The 16,915-nt window shown below is 29.5% G+C and overlaps 1 protein-coding gene across 1 annotated transcript; it reads right to left on the minus strand.

The window, feature by feature from the left end:
* Window positions 1–7,030: 7,030 nt before the first annotated feature.
* Window positions 7,031–15,931, minus strand: LOC116777500 (dynein axonemal heavy chain 5-like). Its single transcript, XM_061526454.1, has 17 exons — window positions 15,758–15,931; window positions 15,398–15,669; window positions 14,269–14,453; window positions 13,921–14,081; window positions 13,724–13,840; window positions 12,873–13,154; window positions 12,026–12,350; window positions 11,689–11,912; window positions 11,462–11,609; window positions 10,941–11,122; window positions 10,415–10,618; window positions 9,933–10,206; window positions 9,799–9,853; window positions 9,591–9,730; window positions 8,291–8,439; window positions 7,698–7,830; window positions 7,031–7,065 (listed from the first exon to the last, which is right to left on the minus strand). Exons 1-17 carry the CDS (start codon window positions 15,929–15,931, stop codon window positions 7,031–7,033), a joined length of 3,060 nt encoding a protein of 1,019 aa, XP_061382438.1.
* Between the last annotated feature and the right edge of the window lie 984 nt (window positions 15,932–16,915).

A 16,915-nucleotide genomic window follows, 5' to 3' on the forward strand; every position in this document is an offset into this window, starting at 1 on the left:
TAGTGTGTATGTAGGCATAACCCTCGGAGGTAGAGGTTATTTGGATATCTTGGTAATGGATAAACTGGTAGTAGGTAAACTGAACTCATACTTACGAATGCCCTTTTCAGGATATGCCTACAGTTGAACAAGAACGAGCCGCGCTACAACACATTAGGTGCGCAAAGCCGTTATCACAAGTATATGCTATAACGACATAAAAAATTGCAAGACAATCGATTATAAAATCCCAACAGAATAGAGAATCGAATGTGTTAATAACTAGCATACAGAAGCTATATATGTTTGTGCTGTGACATTGAACAAAATAACAATCAGCTTACCGTGAAACCGAACAGGTTGTATTAAGACCTTGATGGCAAAACATAAATTAGTGATCCGAAACGAAAACAGCTCATAATGGGTTACAGAATATAGCAACGCAATGAAACAACGAGCCTCCCAACCCAAAAGCAAAACAATTTAAATTGTAATGTTCTCAGATTCAAAAATGTGTCTGAAAACATATCGGGTTGTAGATAGAAACAGCAAAGGTAGAAAGTTCGAACATGCGAATTGCTCGATGGGGGCTGATCGTTACCGTATTTAATATTTTATAGACAAACATATTTTAGAAATATATGGAACTGCAATTAACACGCAAGTTTCTGGAAAACTCAAGTTACGAACGACAGAGTAACTACACACATAAGGTCGATACTTCTTCTATACACAATAATTACTTATAAGTGATAATGCATAATAATAACCAGTTTATATATAATTATAGTACTTTATTAGCTCCGACAATGGAGGAGCTTTCAAAAATTTGTGTACAATGGTTTCTAACAAATTTCTATCGGTATTCCAATTTATTTACGAGCAATTATTGTGAGGAAAGGCCATTGAGAGCCCTGAAATTTTGTCAGCGCGATCTAGAAATCAGCACTGGATGTTGAACGCCATCTATGCTCTCAAACACAATTTAACTGAAGAGCTATTAACGTGATAAAAATTACAGTTATATGTTAAATGTATAACATTTATATTGTACTAAAACGAAAATGGACAATTCAAAAAAAATTCTATCTTTAAATAAATGTATTTCCGGGTTTTGATAAACATCCAAAACATTATTTCCGAAGATAAGGTTTAAGTTACTCTCTTCTAAGTACCTGAAAATAGTATATAATTATTTTAAAAAAATCATGTAAAAAATACCATATAAAAATGAGGGTCCATGCGGGGGTTGAACCCGCGGCCTTCGTGTGCATCCACATGCACACGACGCTCCATCCAACTGAGCTAATGGACCCCGCTCGTTTTGTCTAAATTTCAGACCTGTTTCTACTTGTACGCATGCGCAAAATCATGAGGGAAGACTTCAACGCAATAAATTTTTGGTTTTATCAAAACAATCAAAGGCAAGAAAAAATATACTTCTTACGAACTTTTTCATTTATTGCAAGTAACGTAACTAAATGTCATAGTTTCATATCTAAATAATATTTAGACTAAAACTCCGTGGTTCTGCGTAAATTACCTTTATCGCATACATGACAAAATTTATAGTTTAAAATTACAAAATTGCACATTTTTGATTTCTTAGCTTTTAATTGTTACAAAAGAGAATGTTTTATAAATCATATCCTGCTCTATTGAAATCACTCTTAGAAATCCACCCGTCCTTTTAATACAAAAACCAAGTAACGTAGGGCTAGTAGCATTATAACTTTTGAATTGTAATGGAGATGGCAGTAATTTTAAAACAGATTATTTATAGGTTATTTTTATGACAATATGGAAGAAAGAGGGAGAATTAATACTTAATAAAATCAACGACCTTATTGTAAAAAAATATTTTTTTAACACATTAGAATACCAGAAACAGTTTTATTACCCGCGTTAACAGTTTGCCCGCGACTTCGCCTGTGTTAGTTTCAGAATTAGAAATGTATAGCTGACCGGGCAAACTCTATTCCTCCTTAAAGAGAGTAAATAAGAAGATTTTGGATTTGATCAACTTATTTTTTTTCCTTTTTCAATCGGATGAAAAGTATCCTATGTCCTTTCCCTAGTGCTAAGCTATCTTTCCTCTAATTTTCAGCCAAACTCGTACAGCCGTTCTTGAGTAATAAATAGTGTAACAAACACGACAATTATTTCTATTGAAACTCATAAATAATATATAGATTTCTTTTGCTTTGTTTTAGGTTTCATACATACTATTCCAGTGAAGATGTATTAGGATAAACGTACACACGCAATGTAAAAAAAATCGATAATTTTTTCAACCTTCAAACTCTTACTATCAGAAAAGCTGATGTTATGGGAAAATTAATATTAAACTTTAGAACATTACCATTCAATACTGATTGAAATCTAAATAGATTAAATTGGATAATATTATAACTGTCCCCCTAAATTCCTTCTTCAGATAGATTTAAAATGATAGAGCATTATTTTTAATATGTACATTTACATTATAAGTACATTTGTAAATATTGATAACAATTTTAGTTTCATCAAGCGTATAACTATTTTCCACAAATATTTATATATATAATATAATATATATTAATATATATATTTATATATAAAATGGATGCCAAATTTTTAATTATGCCAACCAACCAACTTTTTATTGGACTAATTTAATTGGGCATTGCTAGACAAAAGTTACACAACGACGTACCAGGAGAGTAGACTTTACAAAGAGTTTACATTGCAAAATTGCTTATGGTTGATCGCTTTAGCGCTGGCTAAAAGCTTATTGTAAGTATACTTTTAAGAGTAGACACTCGTAGATATTCATTTCTAAATCACACTCCAAAATAATCCACAAAACTATAGAAACACAAAAAAATTTATAAGTCTCCAAAGAAAAAATAAAAGGTTTTCATTACCCGAGGTATTCCTACTAAGCTTCATTTCAAGTAAAAATCTACCATAACGACGTTTTGAGTTGAACAATAAATTATTATCTATAGCTACTTTTATTTTACTCGCTTTGCATAAAATTCGCTTAGCATCTTCTATAACTAAAAATATTTAAAAGAATTTGTGATGATTTGGTTTAAATTACAACAAAACATAAATAGACATATATTGTTACTTAATTAAAAAAAATATATTTAATATGTCATTCCAACTTATACATTTTATTGGTTTTACTTTGTCTAACAAATATAGTTGACAGGCATTTGATGCACTGTAATAATTTATACATATGTTTTAATAATATTTTTTTATAGTTTCAAGCAATCTGTTGAATGACAATGATCTTAAGAATCAACGAATTTAGTACTCACAACTCGGGAAGGTGACTGACAACCTTCTAAATTTTTTACTCCGTACTCTGGCTCATCGCAATGTTACCCGAAATTCATCAGAATTTTAGTCGAAAAATGGTCCGAGTAATATTTGCTTCGAAAATATTAATAATAATAACGGTTTTTGGATAAGATATCAAAGCTAATGAAAATATTTATTATTATTACAGAATAAAAGTAATTGTTTGATATAAAAGGTAAATAAAACATATTTTTATTTAAAAAAAGTGAAAGGACCTAAAAAAACGAACGACCTTAATCGAAAGTTTATATGTTACTAAAGCTCACTTTCATTTGGCCTTAATGGTTAGAATAACGCATGCGTGAAAAACACGTGGTTTTAATGATTATTGATTTTTCACATTGATGTACCTTCTTATAATTACTGAACTCCTAGTAAAATGCCACGCATTTCAAATTCCGTTCTAGATGATAGTGATATTTTTTTAAAACATAAAAAAGAAAGTCATATTAATTACACTGTTAAGTCATTCATTATATATAATTTAAGAACGGTTGTTCGGAGTTGGTAAAAAATTGGTAGGGCCTAAAATTAGAATTACTTACTAGTCGGACTTATTAAAAACCAGGGCGGAATGAATTTCACCCAGTCTGCTGTACATTCATAATTCTGAAATTGACTTAGACGAAGTAGGGGCGCAGAGACTAACACGAGTTTATAATATATACGTAGTTTATATACGTAGCAAACAAAGATATTTTAAGAAAATAATTAACTTAAATGGCAAAATAATTGTTTGACAATTATAATGTTGTCAGAGTAAGTTAAAGACCAAAGTGTAATGTAATTACATGAGTTAATTTTGTTTTCGGTGTAATGCGGGTTTATTCTTTACATTATAAATAGTAAGAAATTTTCAATTATAATGGGAAAGACAAGTATAATCTCTAAAATATATTACCGATTCATGATAAAAAAACCATTTAAATGACAAATCTTAACAGACTTATCACAAATTTGTTTAAATTACGTTTTTAAGGATAACTGAAATAATTTCAAACAAATTTATATAATTGATTACTCCTTGAATCCTGAATTTTTGTGAAAAATTTAACAGAAAAACAATTAATTATATAAAACAAATATCATGCACATGTCTGTCTATAACTCAAATTTGAGTGCTAAAAAAATGACTTCCACTCTATAATAATCATATTTTTTTTTAATATTTAACTAATATTAATTAACACAGTCCTTATATAAATAATAAATAACCTGAAAACAAATAATGTGAGATTTCTTTCTAAATTCGGAAGTTGACGCGGATATTTTTACCCGCACCAGTACCAGGCGTACAGATTTCGTAGAAGCTATTTTGTGAAAGATAAAATGACCACATTTTCTTACTGCGCATGCTCAAACCACGGGAACACCCACTGTCGGAACTTTGCCATTCATACTTTCAATTTAAATGATCCGTTCCTAAAAAAACTTTTATGGTTATTAACTTCAAGTCGGTATTGACTATTAAAAAGTTATATTAGCATACAATTTCCCCTGAAAAAAAATATAAAAAGAAATTGTCAACCATTCCTCCTTGACCACACCAAAGTTACGAGGTACCTAATTAAATATAATTGAAAACTTACATTATTAAAACAGGTTGGTTTAGATCTTAAAATAAACCTAAAAGCTGCTGTGTTGAAAATAAGTTTTAGTAAAAGTAGGAGAAGTAAGATAATTTGTAACAACAATATCTAAGCTTGTCAACTAAATAAACAAAATATAAAAAGCAAAATTCTAATTATTATTATTTTTCAAGGAGTCTTTTAACAAAAGAGTCTTTTTTTAAGTCTTTGTATTTTAACACAACTAGAATATTTTATTAATAATACTTTCAAACCTCAAAACACCGGATGAGGAATGACGGGAAAGCTGCGGGTAAACTTTTCAATCCGCACAAGTACTAGGAACCCATAAGTTACAGGGACTTTAGCAAAACTTGCTTACCCGTTTGCAACTCTATGTTGAAGATAATATGGAGAACAACTACTGCGCATGTCACTTTTTGGGCAGTTTAAAGCTTTCAGAGATATCGTTCATAAAAATAAATAATTATAATAAAACAAATTTCACTTTCGTATTTCATTACACTTATTTTTACCTCACATTTTTTAATATAACATAATATGTAGTTCTATTATAAGAACAATTAGCTATGACAAATTAAGTTCGTTATATTGCATATCAAAAGGTTATATATACCCAGGAAATAATACACAGAACAATGAAGTGAATGATGACAATAGTGCTTAGAATGATAGTGCTTATACCAAGTAAAAGCTTTCAAGTCAAACATTAAAAAACACACGCATGCGTAGTACCTTTCACACAAATACTCTTGAAACATATACTTTGTCACAATGGAAATAGAGTCCAAAACATACCTAATGAAATTACAAATGTGTGCGCACACTTAAAAGTGTTTCTTATGATTTATGATATCCTAGTACTACTGTCGAAAGTTTCTGTCAAAAGTACAGCAAAGCACTTTTGAGCCTGCTTTTGACAGACATTATCGATTTTTTCCCACATGTTAATTAATGTTAATCCAAGACAATCCTAATACTAAATTAAATAAAATGGTTATAATTTTGTTATTCATATTTAAAAAATATTAAAACAAAACGTTAATTTTTAACAGAGTTTACCTAACAACACTAATTAATAATAACAACTTTCCTCAAGAGTTTTGTACACTTACAGCGCTTGCGCGTTTTACTAAACGTCAATAATATGTAAATTATTACTAGGAGTGTATAAATTACTAGGGAATTTCTCAAAAATTCATTGTTAAGTATATATATTTTTTTTAAATTATGTTTTCTTAATGAGATCTAAGATTTTCGCGAGTTTTATTCATTTAAACGAAACTAATATTTTTCGAATAAACTACGTGGATTTTTATTATTTTCAAAAACTACATAATCCCGACGTTTCGGTTACTTTTCAGAAACCGTGATCATGGGCAGACGAGATCAACCGTGATCATCTCGTTTGCCCGTGATCACGGTTCGATCCAAAAAATATTAGTTTCATTTATATGTTTTCTTAAATCTGTGTGATATTTTGAAGGTTTCAAGCATTTTTAAACTAAAATACTCAGATATTGGAAATATACTATTAATCTGCTTGTCTGAATATTGTTTATTAATTTTTTAAAGAAAAATTCATTACTGATCTACAAACCTTCTATTAATTCTGGCTAAAAGACTATATATACTAATTAGGCGCAACTTAGAGAGCGCATGTGTGACAACGGCACGCCAATCATAGGAAGGAGTATTACCAGGATATCATACTTCGTGAACAGCTTTGATTACATGAGTTCACCATCAAGTTTTGTCTACCATTAAATTTTCAGGCTTTACATTTTTTACCTTAAATATTACGTGATTAGCTAGCGAATGAAATTTTCTCTATAATATACTTATTTAAATATACTACTAAGAAATAAGAATTTTTTTGCTTTAACTAGAGAATCTATTCAATATCTAAATAGATTGATTTGGATAAGATGTCATGAATGTCACAGATAAACCCGCATTCTTATATCAGCATAATTTTTACTGAACTAGTTAGAAAACAACTAATAAAACTATCGACGACCACGGCTGTATGACAAAAAAAAATGGACCATTTCCTACCAAAATCCTTCGAGTAGATTTTAAAAAAGTGTGCTTAGAGATTTGCATCGTCACACTTCATATAAAGCATTTCTTATTCCATAACCTACAACAATGTGCCAACATTTATGAATGACAAACTGATAACGCTCCGTATGTAGAGTGATGATTAAAACTCGGGAATGCAGATTTGTGTTATTTTGACTTTCAATAAATGTTTAATTTATTCAACATTAAATATCTAAAATCACATAGAACGTCATAAGAAAAGGTTTAATCTCTTCCGTCTTCAAAAACTTTGACGCGGTTAGCTCATTGAGATTGTTTTTAACTGATGTCAAATAATTAAAATTTATATCATCCTAAAAAGTTATCTCCTAATCAGAACCAAATATATATACAACATCTTACTGTCAGTTTGTTTAATATCGGTGTTGTTAATAATGTCTTCAAGTTAATGTTTGTTTTATTATACATATTATTTAAATAGAAGACAATTATTTGAGCTTGAAACATTTAACACATCAATAATAACCAGCTCAGTATATATTTTATTATTAAATGACATGTTAATAAAACAAACACATTATTTTTATTTATTTTTTTTGTATAATATTTTATCACATTACGGAAAAAGTAAACGTTTAATTGAAGCCGATAAAAAAATTTATTAAGAACATTTACGATTTCCAATGTATTTTTAGAATAATATTTTTATGCACATCTTAAAACACTTACCTATGACTTCTGAGTCGCAAGAGAATTGCTTGATGATCAAATCCAAAGCTCGTCTTGTGACCTTTATAAGTACGTCGACAACTTTACGACTATAGTAACGCCGCATTTCATTAACTGCATTCTTTACCATCTCCTGTTAATATTTAATTATTTATTTATATACCAAAAAGTGGGAATAATCATAGTATTATAAAAGAAATTTGATGCATAAAGAATAACTTATTTTCTAAAAAAGATATAAATATAAAGATCTACCAGAAACGCTTTTGATATAGTGTCATACACAATAAAAAACTCCGCAATATAACATGATCTCTTCTTTTTATTTCTTATCTTATTATTTTTTTTTATCTCACATTTAAAAAAAGTAAAACAAAAAACATGCGTTTTATTTTAGATTAAGGTTAGGAATATTGTTAAAATTGCATTGTCTGATCTTAATATTCTATCTTATTTATGTCCTATATAATAGTAATTAAATAGTTGGCAATGAATATTTAAGACCAAAATGGGCTATACCACAATTTATGTTTTTTTTTTTTTATTGGTTTAATAATGATTTTTTCGTTTAACAATGTAAAGTTTTTCAATACCTGCATACTTTTAGAAAGTCCACCAGCGGGGACAGAGAGTAGTCTGTGGGGGCTTTCGAAACACTCCCAGACAGCTGACCAGTCCTGCTGACCGCTGGCGGTTGACTCATTCATCGTTGACGCAGCACCGCTCATCAACTGAGTATCATCTGTTGAAATAATAGAAAGGCCACAAATTATACTGATTGCCATAGGTAATATATTATGACAGACAAACATGCAACGAAGAGAGGGTATCATACAGAGAAATTTCCGACACATATTTTACTTATTAGAACAATATACGTATAAGAACAATGTTCTTTTTCAACCATTTACATGTACTGTAATCCTCACTAGATAATAGTAGCCATCCCCTGGGCTATTTGAGTGGTGGGCCAGAGAAGATGCAGCTGACTTGTCAGTTACTTTCTGTACATGAGATATGTGAATACTAAGTAATCTCGAGATGAATGTATACATTTTACACAGTTAACCATGTAAAGAAAACTCAAGTCCCAATACTGATTTTCAATTTTAAACTTCGGTTAACTTAAACTTCGGTTATTTTTATAACGAAAATAAAGACAAATTTCTGTTAATAATTAAAATTATCATAATCACACTTTTGATCACTAGCATAAGCTCAAAGACTATAAGCTAGTGGATAAGACAAATATTTCTAAAAAAAACTTTAGGGACAATAGATCTGACGTTTGATAAGTGAATACAGTTACATCCAGACATATTAATTATATTTTGTTATATAATAGACCTAAGTAATCGTCTTTTAATTAATGATTACAGCCTGCGCAAGATACGAGTCGGGCATCATCATATCCGTTTGTTACAAGTTGCTCTCAAATCTTTTGCAGCTGTGAGTGATACCCAGTTTAATTATAAAATCTATCTTGAATTTGATTTCGGCTATAATACTAAATAATATAACATAACATTTTACTGCTCTTGTTAAATAACAAGAACAGTAAAATGTTGTCCTCAGACAATAGTGGTGGTAATGGAACATTTCTTTTTCCATGGAAACCTTTCCACAAAGACCTCTGCACAAGTAAAAGGATCTAAATGTATATCTATTTCAATGTCGCAATTTCAAATTACAAATTCAAAGTTTTCAAATTAAAACAAAACTTCCAAAATGCAAACTGATTTGAATAGAAAAAGTAAGCTATAAATAAAAGTGATAGTGTGTTATGGGGTTGCTCATTGTAACTTTAAGAATCTTTTTTTATTAACGTTTTATCAATGCTGGCGAAACAAATGGAGCGACATAAAAGATGAAAATCGAAAAATAAAAAGATACCGTCAGCGATAAGAAATTCAAAGTCTGGGTTGATTTCGGTAGGTTTTACTTGCTGAGCTGCTTTTTTCACTAGATCTAATACTTCTTCTACTGCTTCTTCCACCATCAAACTTTTTCGATTTAGCTCTACACAAGCCGATCTAAAACAAGTCAAGTAAGTGAGAAATTCTACCTGTTTGATGTAACGCTATGTACAAATCCTTCTTACCGGCATCCTGTCTCGACGCATTCAATAAATTCTTCAACCGACCAAGGCATTTCATCTGAAATTTAACATTACTCTAATTTATCTTAAACCACAATAGACAAATTTATTTCACTGTAAGCAATTATTTTAATTACCTGGTAAAGTTAATAACGATACCTCTTGCATACCGGACAGCATATAAATGATTCGGTTGCTATAAATATCATGAACTCTGGTTACGAGGACATCAAAGCTTTTTATAGCAAAATTTGCACGATCGACAAATTCTTTCCATTCCTCACAAGTCCAAGAAACAGAACGTATTCCAGGAAGAAGTAGTGAAGATAGACGGACAACTTGCGGCAACAACAATGGTCTTACTTCTAGTTTCACTTGACGAACACTACGCATATAGTCTTCCAAAAGGAACTGCAAAATAAATCAGAAAAATTATTTTCTTCATAATACGAAAATATAAAATTATTAATAAGTGCATTTAATATTCTTTTAAAAAGAGACAGCTTATATTACTATTTAAAAAATACTAAAACGTATTTAATTCCAGAAGCAAACGAACTAATCCCCGATCCCAAGTAGTTCACCTCTAAAATGTTTTTCTGTGTATCAGTAAACTTACTTGTAATGAGTCATTTACTAGTGTAAAATATTTCTTCTTTGAATATAATGAGTGGCAAACGATAGGCAATTCTAAGCCCATTTTTACTAAGCAATCCGATTCCCTTATTAGTAATTTTATAGTATGGTCCAAATTGACAACGATCCTTCCAGAGTCATCTATTTTAAGTATTGTATTATTCAAACTGTCGTCTACATCCCAGAGCTGGAAAAATAATTACAAATTACAACGTTGCGTAAAGGAGGCAAATGACAATTAATAAATATAATGAATTCCTCTTTTTAAGAAAAAACATAATAGCCTGTTCTCTATTACACAATCTAAAGAGTTGTATGTGTACTTTGTCGTAAATTCTATATAGGTCAAATCACTGTATTTTCAAAAAGCTAATTACTCCCATAAAGAAAAGGCTTCATTACTGTTATTCTGTATCGTTATAAGTAAATATTTTATGACGACACATTTTATAGTACAATGTATGTGATATGAGATGATCCAAAGTTTCATGTTTCTATTTTTTACATACATTCTGGTTCATCCAAACAGCTCGCATATTTTCCTCGTAGTTATGTATTAGAGTGCGTGTAGTAGCGTATTTGCGCATCATATCCGCGGCTGTCGGTAGCGAGTTCAGTGCAGCGTGCGAGCATACGCTTTCTACAGTTTCAGTCATGTTGTACATGAGACATCGGGCCCATTTTATACGACCTGCCAAATAATTTTTAAATAATATTATAAATTTATAATCCTTTATTTACAAAATTAATATTATATTCCTGCATTGTTTCAATTTCATCTAATATTATAATTAAGGCTATCATTTTTAAAAAAATTGAAAATCAATTAATACAAAATACTATCCAAATGTTATTTCTAGTTTTTAACTACAATTTAATTTTCCAACTCTATCATACATGAAAATAGTAAAAGACAATAAACAAAAAATAAAGTGTATAAACTTCACGTGCCATAATTCTATTAAGTAAGATCTAAATCATTATAGCTATCTACGCTCCTGAGGTATTGATTAAAAACCAGAAAACTTACCCGCGACAGGAGAATAATTTCTGGGCAACGGTGGATCATCCTTTTGTCTCTTAAACATTTTCATTATTTTATCAACCTCTTTTTCGCTATATTTCAGTACTCTATCATATTTTTCACTCAGTTTTGTTATTTGAATTTTTTGACTGACCTAATGTTGACGATAATTAAATAAATAAACAATACAAACACAATATAATGTCTAATTAAAAATATTATTTTAAAAGTACCTTCTCAAATCTTGTGAGGAACTTAATTCCCTGTGGAGTTTCCCAAACACTAGCAAAGTTTACTTCAATTGTATGACCAATAGACTCACGCAAGGTATGAGTTTTATCTTCAAAGGCCTGATAATCTTTATCGAAATCGTTATTTCGGTAATCTAGGTAGTCATATTGACATGACGTTACCGCCTTTTTTGCCTCATTGAAAGAGTGCATTGCATCTTCGAGGTCTGTTAACAGAAAATAAAATATTAATTGATTATAAAAGATAAGTTTCATTAATTCAACGAAATTTTTTAAACTTCAACCATGATGTGATTTACACTTAAAATTAAGATTTTACCTTCGCCTAAGAGTAGTCCTTCCATCCGTTTTTCAAACAAATGATTATAATCATCCATCAGTATGAACATAGTTAAAATTTTATTTAACCTCTTGCAAAACGTATCAAATTTTCCGAATACATAGTTCTCAGAGAAACTAAACTGTTCAGTATTTGGTAAAAATGTTTGATTCTTAACAAAGATATAAGTGTCTCTATAGGTTTTATTGAGGTTTATGCAATGTTTAAGTTTATCCCTCACAGAATCACGATCTTGAGACCAAATAGTTTCTTTGGAACGGCAGGTTATGTATTGTTTACAAGTTTCAATCATTTGGTTCGTTATCTGCAATATAAAAAAAATATTATATCGTTAGAAATATAAACTTTATAATTAACAACATAAAATGAGAAATAATAATGTATTATATTTTTATTAACTTTTAATTTATTAATTAAATAATACAAAACAAAATAGTTTGCCTTAGGTCAATAACTACTTATATTTTAAGTCAACGTAAAGTTTTATTAATGCTGAGTTTTTTTACGTAATCGGGCCTGAAAAATTGCCCCCTCTCTTCTTCACTTTTAAGAATAGTTACAAATTATTCAAAAAATATATGAATATAATTATAGCAAAAAAGAAAACAAAATTATTTCTTCTTAAAGTTTCTGAGGTACTCATTTTTTATTTACTTATGTAAATAAGAAGTTACTTGATACTGTTAGTATATTATTATAAATCCAGATTTAGTACTTTTCTATACTAACAACAACAGTGTAAATTTTTTCTTTCCTTGAGGGCGTTAATGTCAGAAAAACCTTTTTGATTATCTAAGTTCATGAACTAGTCAGCTGATTTGCCTACCTTAACCATCAGAGATGATATTCTTTCGGAAGTGTTATAGAATTGTGATACACTGTGAATTAATCTGACAGTTTGGAGTAAACTTAATATGGAGTCCTTGATTTTAACCGGATCGTCCAAATACAAAGAGTGGCAACACTTCTCCATAGCCTGAATAAACTTGGCATTGTCTTTAGCTTCATTGTAACAGAATGTAATCTTATGATCTGTTTCTCGCCAAAGTTTAATAACTTTAGAATTAGCCAGCTGAAGACACGTTAAAGTAAGCTGCACTTCACTGTCCTGTTAAAAAGTTATAAATTACTTATAATAACAAAGACATTTTTTATGTTATTGATACCAATAAAATCAGTTTCTTTTTATTCAAATTCTAATCAATTATTCAGATAAAACTCAGAAAAAACAAAAAAATATTTTTTAAAATACTTATAGAAAACTACTGTATACCAATCTTTAAGAAGTAAAAAACAATATTTTATAAAATGAAGTTTTAATGAACAAAATTGTTGGTACTTAATCTATTACTTGTTTTTAAATAAGTATTTTGATATATTAATACTACGACTTAATTTAAAGATTTAGTTTGCATATAAAAACGTTGTTATAAAATGGTAAGCTACTTTAAATTTTACAACATTTTGAAAAAAAAATATTGGCAACATTTTAAGTCCAAAATTTATGACTTCACTAACTTTTCTTAAATAAATGTAATTTGTAATAACTAATGTTCAAAAATTATATACTTATTTTTTAACAAAAACGATTAAATTTTTTAGTTGTCATCAATAATAATTGGAATAAAAAACAAAAAAAAAATAAACGATTTCATTTATGTCTTATTATTAACAAACCTGTAAATAAGAAACAAGTTGAGAAAATTGTGCTCCTCTTTTCTTCCAATATTCTAGCTCATCTTGGGGTCCACTCGAATCCACTTCACGACGAAGCTGCTCACTTTCACTTAATATCTAAAAAACACCAAAAGATTTTATAGAATAGATATATTTTCAGAAACATAGGTACATATCCTCAAATATAAAATAATGACCTCCATAATTTTTTTAATCCACTCATTAACTCTTTCTTCGAGAAGTATAAGCTTGCTAGAGTTCTTAACCATTTCTTTCAACTCGGTTTGATCCTTCAGATTTGCCATTAGGGCTTTGCCATCGTCGAATAGATTCACTTGATTGCAGACATCTTCACAGACTAAAAATCCAATCGTAATTTTGTACACTAAATATAATTTGTAATGCTTTGTTTAAATGTTCAGAGGACGTATCTACCACAGCTATATTCATAGTATAATATACAAAAATTAATGAATGAATCTTGTAATTTTAAAAACCGTCCAGTTTTCCTCACATTTGATTGCTAAATTTAAGTTACAACTCGCCTTTAAGAGCACTACAAAAGGACCGTAAGCCAGGCAAAAGTTGATTCTTGACAATGGGGAAGCGTGTTTCGTCTTCATCGCCATCACTGCTAGGATGTGCCAGGGCGCTCATATACACGTACTCCATCACACGTTCTATTGCTGTCACCAAACCCACTTTTTCAGCGTTAAGAATGCCACAAAATCTGAAAATCAAAAGAAGAAATATTTATTTATGTCACTGTGTAGGTTTTTGAATACCAAAAAGTAACGAAACCAAACGTAGTTTTGTTTCAATCAATTAAGAAACAAGTTCACAATACAAATGATACAAACTCGTAGGTTCACTTTTGAATGACATTTTAAATTAGAATGCACCTAATCATAACGATGTAAGAATTTTTTACCCAAGGGACATGAAATGCTACATACGAGTATTCCAACATTCTATTTGTTATGAGCATTTATGGTTACTAATATTTAAGGTAGTTGTTTTTGAAATTATATTTAATATTAATCAAATAAACTGATATAATAATATATATTCTATGAAATAAACAAAAAAATATAACTCTGATTGTTAGTATAGAAAAAAATAATTGCAAATACAAATCGCTATAATTACGCGAGACTTACAAAGTAGAATCATATAAAAAATAACACTTTTATTAAAGGAAAAATTTAGGAATTGTTTTGTTTTCATTTCTAAATTCCTATGACGATTAAATTGCTGCTTTATTTATAAATAAAATAATTATAAAACTCGGAGTTTTTAATACAAAAACACCTATTTTTAAAACATCACTATTGCTATACAAATGGTATTGTTGTTTTGTATTCTAATATAACTTTATATTTGACAATGATGTATGATGTTTTCCAAGGCGGTTTAATTTATTCTTTTTTGACGCTGGGAAACGGTTTATATAACAATAGAAATTAAAGCTAAGTTATTATTTCATTACAGTCTTGGGTTTAAGTTATAATCCTTTTAACAATACTCTAATATTTTACACTATGTATAATCGACAGTATCCCTAGTACCAAAATATAAATGAAATATTTTCATTTATGTTTATAGCAAAATCAGAGTTTTGAAATTATTCTTTTTGTATCAATTGTTACAAAAAATTAAAAAAATCACACTTACAAATCTTTATGAAAGCCTTCCTCGGGTAATTGTTTGCTTACATTAATACGAAACATGTATATACAGACTCCTGTAAATCGAACATCCCACCCATCGGACAAAAACAGCTTTTTCTTCATTGTTATTTGAGGAGGTGGAACTTTGCTTTGGCTCTGCTGTCTAGACTTATTTCCTTCTACTACAGGTCGTTGCTCCACTTCTTCGACATCTTGGTAATACCACAGCAGCTTATTTCTCATGTGTGGAAGAAACAATTGATTTATATCATCTAGCTAAAAATGTTTTAAAGTTGTAAAAACGTATCTTAATTCCATACAATGTTATGATTTCACTTTGACACATAATATCTAATCATCCTACCATATTTCCTTCGAAAACGTGATCCATGATGGCATGCCGTGGTAGGCCTGTACCATCGATAAGAAGTTGGAAAGTGAACTCCAACCTGGGGTCCATTTCCCCCCTTCTTGCTTTTCTTTCGCATTCTTCGCGTCTTTTCTGTAAAACAACATTATATAATTTCAGGAATGTCATATTGTTCTTTATAAAAAATAAATTACATTGGAGGTATACTTCAATCATCACAATTTTTTAATCAATTACACGTAAATACTTAATTACATTGTAAATTTTGATTAGTATTGATGTAAAAATATATATACCATTAACTTAGTCCCCATTTGCAATGAATAGAATAAAGTTGCTGCTATTTAAAAAAAAACTTACTATCGTTTTTATTTCAACAATATTTTCTATTATTTATTCTAGTAAAATTGATTATTAAGCATATGTAAACTTCAATTATTGAATTACTATATACTCTTTAATTTACCAAATTTAGCACCATAGGGAATAAAAAATGGATTGAAATATAAAATAAATATATCAGTATTCTTATTATTCTCCTTGATTGTTTTTCAAATATAAGCATCCACCTGAAGAATATCCATTACATCTTCTTCTTCCTCCTCACTAGAACCAGGTTTAATACCACACACGAACATGGTGTTAGACTTTTTATCAAAAGTATTTTCAAGAACTCCTATGCATTAAATTTGATGGAAGTTTACTACATTGTTTGCTTAGGATTTCATTTTAAAATATATGGAAATAACTTTACAAACGTAAAACTACAATGACTGGCCTCGTTAGCCATCTACCCCGAACTGTGAACAACAAAGCGATTTAGACAATAGTTCTAATATGCAAATTAAATGGACAAACAGAACGTATCATTAAAAGGAAAAGGGTTGGTACGGCATATCACTTGCTTACACAAACATTGGCACAGGCACGCAATAATCAGGTCTTTTGCTTACGACTTTCGTTAAACATCGCAATTATTCGCGTTAATTAATATCAATCATTAAACTATTCGCTGGAATAAATAGAAGCGGGTACGATGGTTAAAAGTTTTTATTACAAAACAGTAGAAATGAATGTTCTTAATAGTCCAAGGTTCCAGGGCCCCCAAACTAACTTATTTTCTGAAGGGCAATGCTTATAGGATGGGTTAGT

Source organism: Danaus plexippus, chromosome Z, assembly GCF_018135715.1.
Source record: "Danaus plexippus chromosome Z, MEX_DaPlex, whole genome shotgun sequence".
NCBI lineage: Eukaryota > Metazoa > Arthropoda > Insecta > Lepidoptera > Nymphalidae > Danaus > Danaus plexippus.